Below are 15,023 nucleotides of genomic sequence, written 5' to 3'. Positions count from 1 at the left end.
GTGCTAGGAGATAAAGATGACGACGATGATGACGATGCTGATGAGAAGATGCAGTCCTCCAACATGACGGGAGGGGAAGGCGGCAGGCAGGAGAGTCAAGAACAAAACGAGGTGGACCACGGTGACTTTGAGATGGTGGTGAGCTTCGCAGCCACTATTAGTCCTTCTATTGGACCATAAGAGTGTTAATAATTTTATCTGACAATGATTAGATTGGATTTTATTATTTTATGATTATGAAATTCACTCTTAAATTGGGACTTTGATTTGATTTGATCTGAACTGATTTGATTATTTTGGATTGATTTGTAATTAATGCATATATTCACTACTGTTCAAACATTTAGGGTCCGTAAGATTTTTTGTTTATGAAGGAATTCTCATAAACTGCATTTATTTGATTAAAAATTAAATAAAACCGTAATATTGTGAAATATTTATATAATTTAATCATATTAAATAATATAATAACATTTTGACTAAATAATTCAGTTTCGAATTTAATTTTGGGCAGTAATATGATTCTTTAAATCATGCAAGTCATATAATTATCTATATATTAATATAACAGGTAATGAACAAATAATCATTGTGAGTCAAGGTAAAGCTTATCTCCAAGCAACTTTTCCCAAGTGGATACACATAACGAATAATGATGCACAAATATAAACTCAGCAGCTCAATTTACTTCATGTAAGCAGAACATCAAAAGTCCAGTTCATGCTTTAAACAGCCAGCCCCCAAAAAACCTGCCACTGGTGAACACAGTCTTTGTCCAAACTTCCGTATTTAAAGAAGGCGGTTGTTATATAATCCTCTTCTTTCTCTCTGTTTGATCTGCAGTCGGAGTCTATGGTGCTGGAAACGGCAGAGAATGTGAGCAATGGGAACCCCTCGTCTCTGGAAGCTCTGCTGGCAGGGGCGGAGGGCTTCCCACCCATGCTGGACATCCCCCCAGATGCTGATGACGAGACCATGGTGGAGCTGGCTATAGCTCTCAGTCTGCAACAAGACCAGCAAGGTCACTGTTTCCACTTTTCCGCCCTCAGAGAGAAACCAGCATGCGTTTTTTTTTTAGCTAGTTATATGACCATCAGTTGTCTAATGTTGAATGTATGCTGTGTCTGCAGGCAGCAGCAGCAGTGCTCTTGGTCTACAGAGTCTGGGTCTGTCCGGTCAGGCCCCCAGCTCCTCATCTTTGGACGCGGGGACCCTTTCAGACACCACTGCATCAGGTAACTGCACCCATCTCTCCACAAATCTCTTTCTGTAATACTTATTGCATGCTCATTGCTCACCCACCATTCCTTCTGTCATCCCTTCATGTCATTGTTTCTTCCAATTTCCAATAATTTTCAAACATATGGCTGTTTTTCTATGTATATGTTCGTGTGCACCTTTAGAAACCCCCCCTTAGCAAAGCCTGCTGTTTTTTTCCTGTAACAGCTCTGGTTATGCTTTCAGCCCCAGCCTCGGATGATGAGGGGAGCACAGCGGCCACAGACGGCTCCACGCTGCGCACCTCTCCCGCCGAGCACGGGGGCAGCGTGGGTTCTGAGAGCGGAGGCAGTGCCGTCGACTCAGTTGCCGGTGAACACAATGGTAAGACTTGAATTTTTACTGTTTGTTTGATGTTTTTAAACATATAAAAGATTTTAAAGTGGCTCGTTTTGTGGAGTTTCATCCACTCAGGACAATTTGTGTGTTTCAGTGTCTGGCCGCAGCAGTGCTTACGGGGACACGACTGTTGAAGGACACCCTGCTGGACCAGGCAGCGTGAGCTCCAGCACTGGAGCCATCAGCACCACTACGGCCCAGCATGAAGGAGACGGATCAGAAGGAGAAGGAGAGACAGAGGGCGACATCCACACAAGCAACAGGTCTGTCTACATGATGTAGCACTTATCTCATTTTATAAACTGGAATAAAATGCGTTTCTGTATAATAACAACTGTCTATTTGCCTGTCTCGCTCCTCTGACCAGGTTGCACATGGTGCGTTTGATGCTCTTGGAGCGTCTCCTGCAGCACCTGTCCCAGCTCCACGCTGTTGGTGGAGTTCAGGCCATTCCCTACATGCAGGTCATCCTCATGCTGACCACAGATCTAGATGGAGAGGACGAGAAAGACAAGGGAGCACTGGACGACCTTCTGGCCCAGCTCATCGCAGAGCTCGGCATGCACAAGAAGGTGAGACTGATTGCAAGAACTTCACTTAAATGCATTGTTCTAGTTTGGAATGTATACCCCCAGTTTCACAGACAAGGCTTAAGCCCTGTCACAGACTAAAATGCATGTTTGAGCTGTTTTAACTGAAAGCAACTTGCACTGACATATCTTATGCCATTGTCAGTGCCATTGTTTTGTCTCAGGATGGACACCAGTATGTTTTTTTTTTTCTTCCTAAGGCACATTTATAAAAGCTACTTTAATGTCCTAATTGAACTAAAGTCTAATCCTGGCTTAATCTAAGCCTTGTCTGTTAAACCAGGCCATAGATTATATTATAGATATCAATATACATATACAGGAGACATAGATAGATGGAATATATAGAAATACAGAATATAGATTGTGTCATTTTTGGTTTCCAGGATGTTTCAAAGAAGAATGAGCGCTGCTCCATAAACGAGGTGCACCTGGTCATCATGAGGCTCCTCAGTGTCTTCATGTCCCGCACCAAGTCTGGCTCAAAATCCTCCTCTGAGGTAACTGTCAACTTCGCTATGGTAATATCGTGCTTACAAAGCTTTGTTCTGAAGGTTAAAATATTTATTTTGAACCACTAAGTCTGAGAATTAAATAGGGCTGGGTATTGAGTTCGATACTTTTTAGGCACCGAACGAATTGCCTCGATACCATCGAGTATCCAGAAGAATTTTAATATTATAAAATATTGTAAATGTATAATATTGTTTTCAATTTTAATATATTTTAAAATGTAATTTATTCCTGTGATGGCAAAGCTGAATTTGCTGCATCATTACTCCAGTCTTCAATGTCACATGATCCTTCAGAAATCATTCTAATATGCTGATTTGACGCTCAAGAAACATTTCTGATTACAGTTGTGCTTCATATTTTTCATGATTTTTTTGATGAATAGAAAGTTCAAAAGAATTTTAATTTAATTATAATTAACATAGAATATAGAATAGAATTTTGTTACATTTGTAAAACGTCTTTACTGTCACTTTTGATCAATTTAATGTATCCTACTAAATAAGTGTTAATTTCTTTAAAAGAAAATATTTTTACTTGTGAACGGTTGAGCACAAACGTTTTATAAATTATTTCACTCTTAGGTCTCTGTTTGGATTTTGTAAATTTACAAAATACGTTTTTTAGGATTAAAATTATATTAAATTCTTTAAATAAGAAATACATTTTAACTTTAAATTCTTATTTATTTCCTTTTGGAAAAGGACATTTTATATTAAAGTATACTTTTAAGAAATGTTATAAAGTTTTAAATCTTCTATTATTTACATTTAATAAAATGTTAAGTATTTAAAATGTAGCTGGTGACATAATTGTTGAACATTAATTTGATTGGCAGCCACACTATTAAATTGATTACATCTGTTTGTATACTGAGATCTGATGGTCTTCCTGCCTTGCATCTATTTAACCAGCTATAGTTTCCACAAAGCAGCACATGTCCGAACGGCCCCTTTTGTGTTATCTGTATATGTGCATTTATTATTCTCCAATAAAAAAATTCCAATAGAAAAGTGTCATCATAAGAGCAAAGTGGCTCTCATAATTTAATGTATGCAAAAAAGCCTAAAAGCTTACCTCAAATGTAACAATATATTTTGCGTTGGGAAGTTTAAATCTAGTTAATTTCTAATATTATTGTTTACATGCTACAAGGTTTACTTTGCAGAGCACTGAGTGTAAAATACCTTTAAATAATTCAGTTTCATCTGTTTTCTCGCCAGTCGTCTTCTCTCATCTCCAACGCAACAGCTACCGCTCTGCTCAGCATGGGAGCGATAGACTACTGCCTGCATGTGCTCAAATCCCTGCTGGAGTTCTGGAAGACCCAGCAGGGTGAGGAAGAGCCAACGGCCACCAGTCAACTCCTTAAACCCCACACTTCGTCTTCACCCCCAGACATGAGCCCCTTCTTCCTGCGCCAATATGTCAAGGTACAGACCAGTTCTTAAAAAGCTTGCCGAAACGTTAAATATATTGTATAAGGAAATATCCGGATCTTTAAATTGTGGGTGTTTCTCAGGGCCACGCTGCTGATGTGTTTGAAGCATACTCTCAGCTCCTCACTGAGATGGTCCTCCGACTGCCTTACCAGATCAAGAAAATCGCAGACGCCAACGCGCGCATCCCACCGCCTATCTTTGATCACTCCTGGTTCTATTTCCTGTCAGAGGTAATGCACGTAATTCGCTTTTGGCCTGTGCTGAAGAGTTATCAATGAATAATTCAGCATGCATCAACCTCTTTCACCTTTATTTTTTATTTATATAGAGCTTTTTACAATACTGATTGTTTCAAAGCAGCTTTACAGTGATAACAGGAAAATAATACAACAAAGTTTGTTTCTGCTGTACAGCAGATCTAGAAGAAAATAGCGTTATAGTCCAGCTTAAGTAAGTTCAGTGATGGTTAATTTTTGTTGGAAAAAAAGTTAATTTAGTTAATTATATATATATATATATATATATATATATATATATATATATATATATATATATAGCCGCTCTGGAGAAAACAGTGGTGTCATCGTCCAGCTCACTTCAGTTCTTATATAATGGTGTCAATGCAGGCAGTTCAGTAATATTGTTGAATATTAAATGTCCCCCCTTATCTTCCAGTATCTGATGATCCAGCAGACGCCGTTCGTGAGGCGACAGGTGAGGAAGCTTCTGCTGTTCATCTGCGGATCCAAAGAGAAGTACCGCCAACTCCGAGACCTCCACACGCTTGACTCTCACGTGCGTGGCATCAAGAAGCTTCTGGAGGAGCAAGGCATCTTCCTGAGGGGAGGAATCGTCACAGCGACATCTGGCTCCGCTCTACAGTATGACACTCTCATTAGTCTGGTGAGTAACAGGCATGTGTGACGCCCTACGATTTTTATTTTTATTTTAGTTTGGATTTGTGTGAACTTTTTTTCCTTTTACACAGATGGAACACCTTAAAGCATGTGCTGAAATAGCCACTCAGAGAACAATCAACTGGCAGAAGTTCTGCATGAAGGATGACTGTAAGTGTACACTGTTCTTTTATCCAAAGCGTCTTGCATTGCATTCAGGGTGCAAATTTGATCAGTTCTTGCTTTCCCTGGGAATTGAACCCATGACTCTACAACTAATGGCGCTTTTCCATTACCAGTACCAGCTCGACTCGACTCGCCTCGGCTCGGCTCGCTTATCGCTCCGTTTTCCATTGCAGATAATACCTCCACAATAGTACCTGGTCGTCATAGCGACGCCGCAGGAAACTGCCGTGACTTAATCTTTTACGCGAGACGCACGAGACACACCCGCTACCCACACACACAGGACAATGGAGGAAATCGAGTGTATGCTGTTTTTGGATGTTTTTGTTTTTGCTGTTTTTTATTCAGGATACTCCGTCTGGCGCGTGCAATGATGACGCAGTGAATAGTGACGATTCTCTCTGACCAATCAGCAGTCTGCCTTGTTTTCATGTCACATTTTAGTATCGCCTCAGCTCGCTTAGAACCTCGCCAGAGGTGGTACGAAAAAAAGTACCTGGAAGCAGGTACAGGTACAACTTTTACACAGTGGAAAACCAAACAGAGCCGAGTCGAGTCGAGGCGAGCCGAGGCGAGCTGGTACTGTGTAGTGGAAAAGCGCCATAAGAGAACTAGAACAACTAAGCCTTCCTGTAGCTCAAACAGTAGTCACATGTGGTAGTAATCGAATTCTCTCTGTCTTTGTGTAGCGGTGTTGTACTTCCTGCTGCAAGTGAGTTTTCTAGTAGATGAGGGTGTTTCTCCGGTCCTGCTGCAGCTGCTCTCTTGCGCCTTATGTGGCAGTAAAGTCCTGGCAGCCTCGACAGGATCTTCAGGTGGAGGTTCAGGGACATCTCAGCCCTCTCAGAGCAAATCCTCCAGCAAGAAGAGCAAGAAAGAGGACAAGGAAAAGGACAAAGAAGGTTAGATGTTTTTTCAATGATCTTTCATCATTTTTTATCATTGAACCACTTTCATTTAGGATTAAAAATCCGAAAAATTATTCATGACACTTTTCTCAATGTTCCTGTTGTGTTTCCTGCAGGAGATGGAGCTGGCAGTCAGGAAGATCAGTTGTGTACGGCTCTTGTTAGTCAGCTCAACAAATTTGCAGATAAGGAGACTCTCATTCAGTTCCTGCGTTGCTTCCTGCTTGAGTCCAACTCTTCATCTGTGCGCTGGCAAGCTCACTGCCTTGCGCTGCATATCTACAGGTACTTAGAAGCAAGAATCTTCTCTTAATGCACTCCCTTGTGTCCAGTGCTTTGAGCTTAAACCGTCATGTTAAACTGAACATTTCTCTTTCAGGAACTCAAACAAATCCCAGCAGGAGTTGCTGCTCGACCTGATGTGGGCCATTTGGCCAGAACTACCTGCTTATGGACGTAAAGCTGCTCAGTTTGTGGACCTGCTTGGATATTTCTCCCTCAAAACACCTCAGACAGAAAAGAAGGTAGTCATACTCAAATATGAGATTGTTTATTAAGATGACTGGGTAGAATTTGATTATACTTTTTGAACAGTAGTGTAATTTATAGTAGGTTTAAAATGTTGGTGTTACTGTGTTGCATTGCACCTAATGTTTTGCTTCTATGTTTTCCAGCTGAAGGAATACTCTCAAAAAGCTGTAGAAATTTTGAGAGCACAAAACCACATCCTGACCAATCATCCCAATTCAAACATATACAAGTAAGTGTTCCCAGCATGCTCTCATTGGAAGATATTTTGGGTCACGGATGTGATCTGAACATCTCAGAATTTTTCATCTCTTAACACTTATCTTCTCAGCACCCTGTCTGGACTGGTGGAATTTGATGGATTTTACCTGGAGAGTGATCCCTGCTTGGTGTGCAACAATCCTGAAGTGCCCTTCTCTGTGAGTGACGTTCATGACATGTCACATTTAAATGCTTGTTTTAGGTGCTATGGGTCTGAATGTTGGCCTACTTTATTCCCTGTGCTATTAGAACATCAAACTCTCATCTATCAAAGTGGACACCCGTTACACTACCACTCAGCAAGTGGTGAAGCTGATTGGCAGCCACACTATCAGCAAAGTCACAGTGAAGATTGGCGATCTCAAGAGAACCAAGATGGTTCGCACGATCAACCTCTACTACAACAACAGGACCGTACAGGCCATCGTTGAACTGAAGAACAAGTGAGCATGCTAATCCGACTCTTAAGTAAAAAAATGAAAATTTTTGCTGACAGTATTTGTAGATGGTTGATGAAACATTAAATTATTTGAAATGTGTGTACGCAGACCTGCTCGCTGGCACAAAGCTAAGAAGGTGCAGTTGACTCCAGGCCAAACTGAAGTGAAGATCGACCTCCCTCTCCCCATCGTGGCCTCCAACCTCATGATCGAGTTCTCTGATTTTTATGAGAACTACCAGGCGTCTACAGAGACCCTGCAGTGTCCTCGCTGCAGCGCCTCGGTCCCTGCCAACCCAGGGGTTTGCGGCAACTGCGGAGAGAATGTGTATCAGTGTCACAAGTGCAGGTACGGAGGGTCTGGATGTTGAGATGTGCTTTAAAAATTAACTTTGTACAAAGACCCAAGAAACTGACAGAATTGCACTGAGATTGAGGTTGTAATTGTCTGTTTTGAATTTTCCAGGTCCATTAATTACGACGAAAAGGACCCGTTCCTGTGCAATGCCTGTGGTTTCTGTAAATATGCACGCTTTGACTTCATGCTGTATGCAAAACCCTGCTGTGCTGTGGATCCTATAGAAAATGAAGAAGATAGGAAAAAGGTATGGCTGGCATAAATATCCAATATATAAATATCCATTTATATAGATTGTGTAATGTAAAACAGAAATGCGTACAACACCAACAGAAAACGAGACATACAAACAGATCGGGTTAAGTTAGGAATAGTCTAAATTAGGGATGCACCGATCCACATTTTTTCACTTCCGATCCGATCCCGATACCTGAATTTGGATATCGGCCGATACCGATACTATTCCGATACCAGAGCTGTGTTTGCTTTAATATTATTATTATTATCATTATTGTTTATTTTATATGATGCTGAAATAAACTCCTCTCAACAGGCAAGTATGATATGTAGGCCTACATATTTATGCATGTATGGTAAGTATAAGGTAAGAAAAGGAAGTCAGAAAAACAGTAAATCCTGTTAACAGGAAAAATCCCATTCTGAAAACAAATATGCAACTGTAGGTCATGTCAATATTTATTACATTCCCAAAATGTCAAATACTTGAGTCTTGAAATATAAGAAAAGTGCAAGTGTAAACATCTTACACACACACACACTATCTAAAGGGTGATCCTCGCTCCGATGCTGTAACTCTCTCGATGAATGCTCGATCAACATCAGCCATGTGCAAACAGACAAGCGGATTTCGCCTCAGACGCGCGTCAATTTCGCTTCAAACTTTTGCTTTTTACGAGCGTCAATTTCGCTCTGGGCGCGCGAATGGATTCAAAATATTCAAGCGTCCAACTAGACGCGGCAGACGCGAATTTGACGCGCTATTCGCGTTTGGTGTGAACGCACAGTAACGTGGTGCTTTTTTAAATGTTTGATTGCATTCGTTGTGTTGTACGACGCGTGGGAGCTTCAACGAGCTCTGAATTACGGCTTTGCAAACATTGCATTTTGCTGTCTTGCTCTGCGGTGTTTCCAGTGTGAAGAATTTCCACACAGCGGCCGCAAACTGCGGAATGGATTTACTGAGCGGTGGCGTGTCTCATAACTCTGTGTCTCATTGAGCCGCGCCTCCGTTCAGGAAATCCATTCCGCAGTTTGCGGCCAGCTAGCAGACTAGCCGGCGGGAATCACTTTTGGAGTCATTTCAGCAGACAACGTTAAAGCGCAGACATGACTCAAGGATATCGGATATCTCCGCAGGTTGGATCGGGAAAATCCGATACGTGAATTACGTTGGTATCGGTCCCGATACCGATACTGGATCGGATCGGCCCCATCCCTAGTCTAAATGATCATCTTACTAAAACATTTGTTACCGATTTATTGTGTCCAGGCCGTGACCAACATCAACACTCTACTCGACAAGGCTGACCGGGTTTACCACCAGCTCATGGGCCACCGGCCGCAGCTGGAAAGTCTGCTGTCCAAAGTTAACGAGGCTGCTCCTGAGAAACCACAGGTCAGTCTGTCAGCATTGATCAATTTCAGACAGATCAATGACTTTTCTCTTTTGAATGTGTCATTCATGTTTTCATGATTTTTCTCAGGATGATACAGGAGCAGGTGCTGGTCTGGGCACGTCCACTGCCTGTGTTAACCGGTACATTCAGCAACTGGCACAGGAATACAGCGGAGACTGCAAGACTTCATTCGATGAGCTCTCCAAAATCATCCAGGTTAGCGATCAATAGAGCTGTTATTATACCAGGGGTGGGTTTCCCATAAGCATCGTTAGCCCACAATGGTCGCAAGTTTTGTTGAATTAAGTACGATGGAACTTGCGAGCATAGATGGCTTCGGGAACCATACCTCAGAATGGCAGTCAAGAACAATACCAGAGAAATTTTACGATACTAATACCAATGTTCATACCATAGCAATTTTCAGTAGCAACTAATATTCTATTAAAGTTAAATAATAAATATTTAATTACAACATAATAATAAAATACAAATTTTTAAAATACTAATAACTAATTTTTACTTTTAACTAACTAATATTAATATTATTATCTTAAAGGGGTGGTTGAGTATGATTTCACTTTTCTAACTCTAGTTAGTGTGTAATGTTGCTTTTTGAGCATAAACATCTGCAAAGTTAATTGGAACACATATTCATGATGTTCCTATTGCACAAGTGTCCTCATATAAATATCTTGGTGTTTACGTTGACTTCTCTTACATGGCAGGTTCATATAGATACTTTGTGCACTCGGCTACAACAAAGACAGTATTTCTTGAGAAGGCTTAGACTTTATGGTGTCAGTAGTAAGATTATGATGTTATTTTATCAGGCTGTATTGGAGAATGTGATCAGTTACGGAATACATCTTTGGTACGGTAATTTAACAGTACATCTGAAATCTAGGCTTGGACGGTTTGTTCACACGGCCATGAAGATCATGGGCAGAACAGAACCTTTATATCTCCAAACCCTATATGAAAAATCTATATTGAGGGAGGCAAATAAGATTCTGCATGATACAACACATGCCCTGCACTCTGAGTTTGTAATGTTGCCATCGGGGAGAAGATTAAGAATACCTAGCTGTAGACTAAACCCATTCCTTCAGCTGTTAAGTTATTAAATAATAGAAAGTAGAAATAATTATTTTAAGTTTGGTATTTCTTTTTTTCTTTTTTCTTTTTTTGCCTCTCAAGTGTACAGAGTGGCGTGATGCCTATTACTTTATAAGTGTATAGAGTGGGGTGATGACAATCCCTTTCCAGTGTATAGAGCGGCATGATGCCAATTACTTTCCAATGTATAGAGTGGAGTGATTCCAATTACTTTACAGTGTATAGAGTGGGGTGATGCCAATCACTTTCCAGTGTATAGAGTGGTGTGGTGCCAATTACTTTCCCGTGTATAGAGTAACATGATGCCAATTACTTTTTAGTGTATAGAGTGGTGTGATGCCAATACTTTCTAGTGTAATAGAGTGGCGGGATGCCAATTACTTTCCAGTGTATAGGTGGGCATGATGCAAATCACTTTCCAGTGTATACAGTAGCGTGAGGCCAATTACTTGATTGTAAATGTGTATATTCTTCTCTGTTATTATGTGATGTGTTTGTTTTATATGTGTGGCGATGCAGTGGCTGTATTTGTGAGCCCAAAACAAATTTCCCATTGGGACAATAAAGTATACCATACCATACCATAAGTTACAACGCTCAAAGTTCAAAGCAAAGGAAGATATTTGCTTTTAAAGAAATCGTTTTTTAAGGACTACAACAAACGGCTGGTAGGGACTACACGACATTCCTCCAGGGTTAGTGACATCACCAACCCTAAAATGTACATAAACCCCGCCCCCGGGAAAACGCAGTCAATGTTGAGAAGAGGAAGAGTTGTTGTAATCGTGTACATTTGTGAGTCAGCTCAAACTGTAGCATCCGTCTTTTCACATGCATTAGAAAGTCACTCTGTGTGCATCTAACAACTGTTCCTATATGAGCGATTTATAGATTAGCATGACAGAATATGCTAATTGAAGATAGTTAACTCCACATCAACAACATAAATTCAATTCAGAGACGTCCTGTTGCATTCTACGTGTTGTCACTTCTTCTTGAGTCTCTCCATCTTTGTCTGACTCCGTTTAAACATAAAAGGCAGAACAGTTTCTGTCATTTTAGTGTGTGTCTGCGTGAGGTAATCGGAGCTGCTAACACAGGAGCTCTTGAAACTCATTTAAAGGGCCAGACAAAACGGTGCGTTTTTGCTAACCCTCAAAAAGTGACAACTTTAACATGCTATATAAAAATATCTGTGGGGTATTTTGAGCTAAAACTTCACACACACACTCAGAGATGGGGACATCAGAGATTTATTTTACATCTTGTGAATAGGGCATTATGCCACCCCTTTAATAGTGCTAATAATTAAATTGAATTATGAATTATATAATAATATATGTTGCTAATTTATTATAATTATACTTGTTTAATAGCATATTAAAGTTAAATATTAATATTTGCATAAGTATTATTGTTACATTTATTATAAAATGGAAGTTGAAGAGTCTTTTTTTTATTACTTATTCAGAAAGTGCTTGCGTCGCGCAAGGAGCTGCTGGAGTATGACCTGCAGCAGCGGGAAGCAGCTACCAAATCATCCCGCACCTCCACCCAACCCACCTTCACAGCCAGCCAGTACCGAGCCCTGTCTGTGCTGGGCTGTGGACACACATCCTCCACCAAGTGCTACGGCTGTGCGTCCGCAGTTACGGGCCACTGCATCACTCTCCTGCGCGCACTGGCGACCAACACTGCCATCAGGCAGATCCTGGTACTGCAGGGCCTCATCCGAGAGCTGTTTGAGTACAACCTGCGCCGTGGCACCGGAGCCATGAGGGAGGAGGTCCGTCAGCTCGTCTGTTTGCTCACCAGGTATATACACACAAATCTCTGAAGAGAATAGCTAATGGTGTTTACAAGTTGCTCACTACTTTTATGTCAATGTATTTTGCAGAGATCACCCAGAGGCCACGCAACAGATGAATGACCTCATTATTGCCAAGGTGTCAGCTGCCCTTAAAGGACACTGGGCCAACCCTGATCTGGTATTCATTACATAGTACATTTTAAAGATCACGTCTGGCTATTTTGAATTACTGCATGTGGCAGGTCTTTAGTACTTGACTCTAGTTCTTACAGTTGTCATCTCTCATTCAGGTCAGTAGTTTGCAGTATGAAATGCTGCTTCTTACAGACTCCATTGCTAAGGAGGGAGGATGCTGGGAGCTCAGACTTCGCTGTGGTGAGTACTGTGGTGGATTTCCAGAGATAAACATCTGAACCTGTATATATCCTCAAGCTGTAGTTGTTCGACAGAAATATCATCTTGAGATGTTTTTTATATAGTCTTCAGCTTATCTATGTTGGCCAGGATTTTTATATCAGTGCTTCCCTACTCTAATGCCTCTGTTCATTTTCAGCCCTGAGTCTGTTCTTGATGGCGGTGAATATAAAGACCCCTGTGGTGGTGGAAAACATTACACTGATGTGCCTGAGGATCCTGCAAAAACTCATCAAACCTCCTGCCCCCACCAGCAAGAAAAATAAGGTACGACTGACTCATAGTACTGATGATGTGTTGATCAATATGTTCTGATGCACTTACTTGACTTGTTCTTTTTAACAGGATACTGCCGTCGAATCCCTGACTACAGTCAAGCCATATAACAACGAGATCCATGCACAGGCCCAGCTCTGGCTCAAAAAAGACCCGAAAGCATCTTATGAAGCCTGGAAAAAGTGCCTTCCTGCTAGATGTAAATATCCAAATTTTGCATCAGCAATGCTGTGGGCTATTTGCATGAAATCCTTTACTTGATTCTGCACTCTCGTCTTTCTCAGGTCAGGAAACCGTCTCTAAACCCTCGAATAAGGCTGAGATCAGGAGGCAGTACCTGATGGAGAAGTACGTGTGGAAATGGAAGCAGTTCATGAGATCTAGATCAGAAGGCCTGTTCCCTCGCCTGCTCAAACTGGGCCATAACAACTGGTTGAGACAAGTAAATGCTCCCTCAAAAGTCTCTAGAGTGTCTTGATTGTATTCTCCATTTATGTGCTCTAATGTAATCTGACCCCTCTCGTAGGTGCTCTTCACCCCAGCCACCCAGGCAGCGAGACAGGCGGCTTGCACCATCGTCGAAGCTCTAACAACAATCCCCAGCCGCAAGCAGCAGGTTCTGGACCTTCTAACAAGGTACAAATCACATGGATGGATAAAATAATCCTTTTTGGCCCAATATTTTCACAATAGACTCAAGCGAGTCAGATTTAGGAGACATCTTTTACTGGACTGAAGATTTTGTTGTTTGTTCTTCAGTTATCTGGATGAGCTTAGCATCGCGGGAGAGTGTGCTGCAGAATACCTGGCTTTGTACCAGAAGCTCATCAAACCTGCTCACTGGAAGGTTTATCTGGCTGCCCGGGGTGTCCTGCCATACATTGGCAACCTTATCACCAAGGTATCATCAAAAACTGTAAATACTATACGGTTATATAGTGAGGATGTGTCATTTCCATTAACCTGAACTTGTGTTCTTCAGGAAATTGCTCATCTTCTTGCCCTTGAAGAGGCCACACTGAGCACAGACTTACAGCAGGGATATGCCCTCAAGAGCTTAACAGGTGAATTTTAGTTTCTGTGTCCTATTTGATCAGGATTAATAAAGTTAAACTCATTAATCTAAAACTTCTTGAGAGCTTGTGGCTTTTTTTAACAGTTTCTGTTTTCATTCAGGCCTGCTGTCCTCGTTCGTGGAGGTGGAGTCCATTAAGCGTCACTTTAAGAGTCGGTTGGTTGGCACAGTCCTGAACGGCTACTTGTGCTTGAGGAAGCTGGTGGTCCAGAGAACCAAACTGATTGATGAGACCCAGGACATGCTGTTGGAGATGTTGGAAGATATGACTACAGGTTCCAGCCTTCACCTTCAGGTCTTATCTGATGTTGCTGCATTATTAGAGACAAAATCAGCTCAATGATTCTTCTTTTGTAGGAACTGAGTCGGAGACCAAAGCGTTCATGGCTGTGTGCATCGAAACTGCAAAGCGGTACGATCTGGATGATTACCGCACCCCTGTCTTCATCTTCGAGCGGTTGTGTAGCATCATTTATCCGGTGAGTAGACTTCAGCTCATTGACATTCGGCTATAGCTTTTGGAAAAATTATCTTGGCAATACTCAAGCTAATTTCTCTTATCTGTGTCTGTGAAGGAGGAGAATGAGGTGACAGAGTTCTTTGTTACGCTGGAGAAGGACCCGCAACAGGAGGACTTCCTGCAGGGCCGTATGCCAGGAAATCCATACAGCAGTAATGAACCAGGCATTGGCCCTCTCATGAGGGATATCAAGAACAAAATCTGCCAGGATTGCGATCTTGTGGCACTACTGGAAGACGACAGTGGCATGGAGGTACGTAATCTGCAACAGTCCAGTGTCCTGGGGCTTTATTTCAAATAATTTGCTTAGCCTTATTTTTAAATCATTCTAAATAGAAAGACGTTTATTAAGGTTTTAGTGTCAATTACACTACCTTTAAAAAATAAATAAAAATAGGGTCAGTTTCTTTTTGTAAGAATAGTTTAATTCAGCA

The 15,023-nt window shown here is 41.4% G+C and overlaps 1 protein-coding gene across 1 annotated transcript in view; it reads left to right on the top strand.

Annotated features, from left to right (window-relative positions):
- ubr4 (ubiquitin protein ligase E3 component n-recognin 4) overlaps positions 1–15,023 on the top strand; it is a 53,124-nt gene that overhangs the window by 31,764 nt on the left and 6,337 nt on the right. Inside the window, 33 exon segments of the mRNA XM_082145498.1 lie at positions 8–138; positions 844–1,021; positions 1,131–1,235; positions 1,465–1,602; positions 1,712–1,880; positions 1,985–2,189; positions 2,594–2,707; positions 3,944–4,153; positions 4,243–4,392; positions 4,838–5,065; positions 5,151–5,229; positions 5,934–6,146; positions 6,269–6,437; positions 6,532–6,676; positions 6,827–6,912; positions 7,012–7,099; positions 7,191–7,384; positions 7,490–7,729; positions 7,847–7,985; positions 9,249–9,374; positions 9,463–9,591; positions 11,966–12,309; positions 12,392–12,482; positions 12,595–12,679; positions 12,858–12,985; positions 13,064–13,193; positions 13,279–13,436; positions 13,521–13,630; positions 13,754–13,895; positions 13,977–14,058; positions 14,171–14,344; positions 14,427–14,548; positions 14,645–14,842. Coding sequence (XP_082001624.1) covers positions 8–138; positions 844–1,021; positions 1,131–1,235; positions 1,465–1,602; positions 1,712–1,880; positions 1,985–2,189; positions 2,594–2,707; positions 3,944–4,153; positions 4,243–4,392; positions 4,838–5,065; positions 5,151–5,229; positions 5,934–6,146; positions 6,269–6,437; positions 6,532–6,676; positions 6,827–6,912; positions 7,012–7,099; positions 7,191–7,384; positions 7,490–7,729; positions 7,847–7,985; positions 9,249–9,374; positions 9,463–9,591; positions 11,966–12,309; positions 12,392–12,482; positions 12,595–12,679; positions 12,858–12,985; positions 13,064–13,193; positions 13,279–13,436; positions 13,521–13,630; positions 13,754–13,895; positions 13,977–14,058; positions 14,171–14,344; positions 14,427–14,548; positions 14,645–14,842 — 5,000 coding nt within the window.

This window comes from Leuciscus leuciscus (assembly GCF_965113295.1).
Source record: "Leuciscus leuciscus genome assembly, chromosome: 18".
NCBI classification, from domain to species: domain Eukaryota; kingdom Metazoa; phylum Chordata; class Actinopteri; order Cypriniformes; family Leuciscidae; genus Leuciscus; species Leuciscus leuciscus.
Note: the sequence above shows the minus strand (reverse complement) of the source record. Positions and strands in the feature narration are given on the sequence as shown.